This window comes from Sprattus sprattus (genome assembly GCF_963457725.1).
Source record: "Sprattus sprattus genome assembly, chromosome: 12".
Classification (NCBI taxonomy): domain Eukaryota; kingdom Metazoa; phylum Chordata; class Actinopteri; order Clupeiformes; family Clupeidae; genus Sprattus; species Sprattus sprattus.
In genome coordinates, this window is record NC_137910.1 from 2524198 (window position 1) to 2529662 (window position 5465).

Below are 5465 nucleotides of genomic sequence, written 5' to 3' on the forward strand. Positions count from 1 at the left end.
GAGCATGGGCAGCATGGGCAGTGATGATGATAGAGAGTCCCAGCAGATGAGAGCATGGGCAGCATGGGCAGTGATGATGATAGAGAGTCCCAGCAGGTGAGAGCATGGGCAGCATGGGCAGTGATGATGATAGAGAGTCCCAGCAGATGAGAGCATGGGCAGCATGGGCAGTGATGATAGAGAGGGTTGTGAACGGCAATGGTCATTGGGGAGGATACTGGCCTTAATGTTAGCTACAACGTAATGCATTATTATTATTATTATTATTATTATTATTATTATTAGTAGTAGTAGTAGTAGTAGTAGTACATCAGCAACTGTTTATGTTTTTTATGAGGGATAAATCATGGTGTTTTAAATCAAAAGTCTTCAAGGCCTTTATAAAAAAGGTTTGCATTTCTGACCTGGTTGTGAAGGTCTTTAGAGACAGGCAGGCTCTCATTCCTTTCTCTAGTAGAATGTATACACAGAGGATCAACCGCTTAATCACAAACTGGCACAGGAATCAGTGATGTGTTTCCAACTTTTGCTCTGTGTTTACTATAAACAGACACATGACACAGGTAGGCCTGCCACAATCATTACATAATCGCCTGATTGCGATTATTTGAGCTGACTGCAGTCATTTTGCATAAGCATTATAATCGTTTCCCTCCCTTGTCCACCAGTTGAGTTTTGACTGGTGCTCATTTAATGACATCATCTCTTTACGCCCCTTTTTTCTGCTATTGTTTAATGGCACATGAGTAGATTATAATCTAGTATAGTGTATATTTAAGTTGTCATTTATGTCATCCCTTTGCATTATTTGTTTACAAAGCCTAAAAGGCAAGCATAATGTTCCAATGTTCAATGGCACTTCTTCTTCATTAGGTGTATGTCTATTAACACACTATGATTTGGCATAAAATTAACAGAAAAAGACAGTTAAATCGTTAATGACAATTATTTGTATGACAATTAGTTGTCAAAAAATGTCATTGTCTTGATAACCCTAGACACAGTGTTACTCAATGACTACTTATAGCACACAGGCATGGACCTAACTTTATAAACATGCGAGAATACACACCGTCGCATTTTGAGTTTAATTTTTGAATAACAAAAACAACCATACAAAAGAATCATAACAACAACCAAATGTTTTTGAAGTCATGACATAATCAACAGACACCCTCATACCTTCACACTCTTAGAAGGAGTCAAAGGTGAAGGGTGGCCAAGTGTCATGATTTTGCACGTATTCTCTCATCTCAAAACATAGGACAAATTAAATAGCATATTTGTTATGCGGTAGGAAGGTGAACAACAAGCCGTCCATTTTCCTTTCCCTGTCATCCCTCCACCTCTTATGCTTGACCCTCTAACCTGCACTGACCTGCACTAAACCTTTATTTTGGAAACAAAACCAGTGAAGGGTTGACTTTATGTACAGCAGTTACACCGAAAACCTACAGAAGCTACTGCAGAACCTTTTTTATTTTTACTGTGGGCCTAATACTTCACGCGTCACACAGCAGTTAGAAAACGTTCAACTGTATTTAAACATTTATTTTGAAGCGTATTGAGATGAGACAGTGCAGGGCAGCTGGATCTTGTGTATGTTTAGTATGTCTATCTCAGAAACTATCTCAGAAATATTGGAATTTGCAATTGTCACGCCTGCCTGGCTCAAGGCAGCCCTGACATAAAATGGGTCGACCACACCGTAGTTATTATTAAAAGGGTTGTATTTACAGTAGTATAAACAATCAGTATAATGTATAAAAATTAAAGTGTCGTGCAATATGTCTAGGGGGTAAACGAGAAACAAACTAAAGTGTAAAAATGCGACGAGGACAGTGGAAGTGTTCCGTGTGGAGTTCCTTAGTTGGACGTCTTGCACCAGGCTCTCACCACTGGAACAATCCAACCTCTGACGGCAACGCAGAAACCCAGAGCAGAGAGAGAGCGTCCATAGCGAACCCCAGCCTCTTATAGGCCAGCCCATTTGGTTCAGCACTCAGCACCCTGCAGGATGAATAAGCCACAGCCGTAACACAATAAAGGGCGGAGCCCCTGGCCTGATTAGTAGGGCCACAATACAACACAATATATGTTTAGCATATTAAAATTATGTCTTTCATGTATTAATTTTAATGTAATGAACAGTGGAGCGCTAGAACTCAGCAGTTAGAAAACGTTCAACTGTATTTAAACATTTATTTGGGAGCGTATTGAGATGAGACAGTGCAGGGCAGCTGGATCTTGTGTATGTTTAGTATGTCAAACTATCTCAGAAAATATTGGAATTTGCCATATATGTTTAGCATATTAAAATGATGTACGTTTGATGTATCTTTCATGTCTTAATTTTAATGTAATGAACAGTGGAGCGCTATTCACTGTTTATACACTATACATCTCATCTGTGTGAGGCCAGCTCACATAACCACAGCGCCCTCTGCCTGGCAGGAGGACTATGACCGCCTGCGTCCTCTGTCCTACCCCATGACGGATGTCTTCCTCATCTGCTTCTCGGTGGTGAACCCGGCCAGCTTCCACAACGCTCGGCTGGAGTGGGTACCAGAACTGGAGGACCATGCACCGGGGGTCCCCTTCCTCCTCGTTGGAACACAGGTGAACCCCCCTACCCCCCCCCCCCCCCCCCAGCACACCCATGAGCCCAGACGAGTCTAGAATAGAATAGAATAGAATAGAATAGACTTTATTTGTCATTGTGCATTGGATACACAACGAAATTTGTTTGTGCAACCACTAACAAAAGTGCAGTTGTGCTGGTAGGAGGGTAGGAGTGTAGTGTGATTATTAAGTTCTGTGATGGCCCTGGGGATGAAACTGTTCTGCAGTCTGGAGGTGCGGGCTGTAGTGGCCCGGTAGCACCTGCCAGAGGGTAGCAGGGTGAAGAGATGGTTTGCGGGGTGAGTCTCATCCTTTAAAATGCCACATGCTCGGCGGAGGCAGCGCGTCCTAAAGATGTCATCCAGGGGGGGCAGTGGAAGTCCAACTATTCTCTCAGCAGACCTTATGACCCGACTGAGGGATTTCCTGTCCTTTTCTGTGCAGTTGATGTACCATGCAGTGATACAGTAAGTTTAGAAGGAATTAGATCTAATCCATTACATTGGTTGCAACAAATGGTAAAACAATTAATTTATAAATGTTCAGCTAATGAGCCCAGAAGAGTTTAGAAGGAATTTAGATCTACTCCATTACATTGGTTGCAACAAATGGTAATACAATTAATTTATAAATGTTCAGCTAATGATATGCCTTTTAAAGAGTCAAAAATCAAAGTCAAAATCGACTGCAGATACAAGCAGTCACATGCTGGATAGTAATGCCTATATGATCAATCCTCCACAGTATTGGAGTATCTTAGTATCAGAGACTTCACTCTTCCTTTGATCAGATTGACTTGCGCGACGACCTGAAGACCATCGCCAGGCTGAACAGCACGAGGGAAAGCGCCATTACAGCAGAACAGGGTCACAAGCTGGCCAGACAGGTAAAATATACGTATCATATCATACTCAGCCTCTTCCCTTACAGAGGAGGGGATTACCAGGGAGGTCAGGGGAGTGCAGTATTGTGGGATATTTTAATATGAGTCAGACGTAATGTTAGATAATTCCTTTAATTAGTATGAGGGTTAGTCACACACACACAATACGATGTCAAAAAGGGGTTTTACCTAGAAAATGGGTGGGCAATTAGGTTCATCTTTCTGATTGGATGCAGTCAGGTTAGAAGTTAGGAATTGGTTGGTTACACGCTCAGCCATTCAGGGCTGAAGTGGGAGTGTCAGGTTAAGGTTTAAATGTCTTCCCGCGAAGGTATTCGGGCAGATGTAATTTCCGGTATTCATCTCTTTACTGTGGCTTAATTTACTGCAGTAAATCTGTTTGAACAACACGTCCATGGTGGAGCTTCTGATTGTGAAAATAGTTTAATACTTAGAATTGGCCACTACAGTATCTAGTAGTTTTGTATTGTGTGCCATAATGTACACACTCCTTGGGCACTCATGGGGCAGCTGTGGCCTTCCCCCGCCCACATTTTTCCTACCGGTCAGGGATCGTACCGGCAACCTTCCGGTTTCCAGCACAACACCCTAACCAGTAGGAAAAATGTGGGCGGGGGAAGTGGTTGAGCACTGCAGTCCCATGCCCACATCCAGGGCTGAGTTGCCCTTGAGAAAGTCACCTAACCCCTATCACTACTCCCCAGGCGCTCAAAGCAGCTCGCTGCTCCGGGTTAGTGTGCTTCACTTCACTGGGTGCTGAGTGTATCACTACCCTGGGTGGGTAAAATGCAGAGATCAAATTCAGAGTGTGTGTGTGTGTGTTACTATCTCTAGCCAGAACATTGTCACTTTCACTTTCACTTTCACTTTCACTTTCACTTTCACTTTCACTGCCTGTCCCTCAGGTGTCAGGTTAAGGTTTAAATGTCTTCCCACAAAGGTATTAGGGCAGATGTAATCTCCGTATCTCTTTACTGTGGCTTCATTTACTGCAGTAAATCTGTTTGAACAATATGTCCTTTGTGGAGCTTCTGATTGTGAAAATAGAAAATAGTTTAATACTTAGAATTGGCCACTACAGTATCTAGGCGTTTTGTATTGTGTGGTATAATGTACACACTCCTGCCTGTCCCTGTGTGTGTTTGTGTCACTATCTCTGCCAGAACATTGTCACTTTCACTTTCACTTTCACTTTCACTGCCTGTCCCACAGGTGGGGGCTCGCTGCTATGTAGAGTGCTCTGCACTGACCCAGCAGGGCCTGAAGGCCGTGTTCGACGAGGCCATCACCATCGTCCTCAAACCCAAGAAGAGGAAGAGGAGGGGCCTGAGGAAACGGCTCTGGCCCGGCTGCCTTCACTGCTGCCCGATCACATGACCTCATGATCACATGACCGGAGGGGCATGAGAAGTGGTGGACGACTGGGAGATGGACGAGTAGGACAGAGCTCAGGGCTGCCAGCTCTCATGGCTGGTTTGGTACGAGGATAAAAGCCTCATTTGGAAATGTAGTGTCCATTATATTTGTGTCAATGGAACAAAATAACAAAATGAAACTTGGCATGGCTCTGCACACACAAGCAAACGCTTTGGTGGACTTATTGGTGCAATTGAGAGACTTCAGTGGATAAGGGAGGGGAAAGGCAGAAGTGAAGTGAAGGAAACAGCTGATTAAAAGCAGAATGGACATTGTTTAGGACAGATTTAAGACTTTCAAATGAATGAAAGCACCAAGTATGGTAAAAGCACATTTAGAGCAAAATGCCAGTTTTTGTTTTTATTTATTTTCTAACTCAACAGAATTGTCCATTAGAGTTCACTCTCAGCATACACCTTAACTGTGCCATTCACAAAATCCTCAAATAAGAGGAATCTCATTTTCACCTTCAGCCTTCCATGGGACATTGACCACCTCTTGATCTAGCCTTCGTTGTCACTGT

General features: G+C 43.2%; 1 protein-coding gene across 1 annotated transcript in view; it reads left to right on the forward strand.

Annotated features, from left to right (window-relative positions):
- The window catches only part of LOC308373018 (rho-related GTP-binding protein RhoQ-like), a gene marked incomplete at both ends in the record, with an annotated part of 6731 nt that extends 1828 nt beyond the window's left edge, over positions 1 to 4903 (forward strand). The window contains 3 exons of the mRNA XM_080848410.1: positions 2455 to 2619; positions 3413 to 3508; positions 4739 to 4903. Coding sequence (XP_080704536.1) covers positions 2455 to 2619; positions 3413 to 3508; positions 4739 to 4903 — 426 coding nt within the window. The remainder of the gene's footprint in view (positions 1 to 2454; positions 2620 to 3412; positions 3509 to 4738) is intronic.
- Positions 4904 to 5465: the final 562 nt, after the last annotated feature.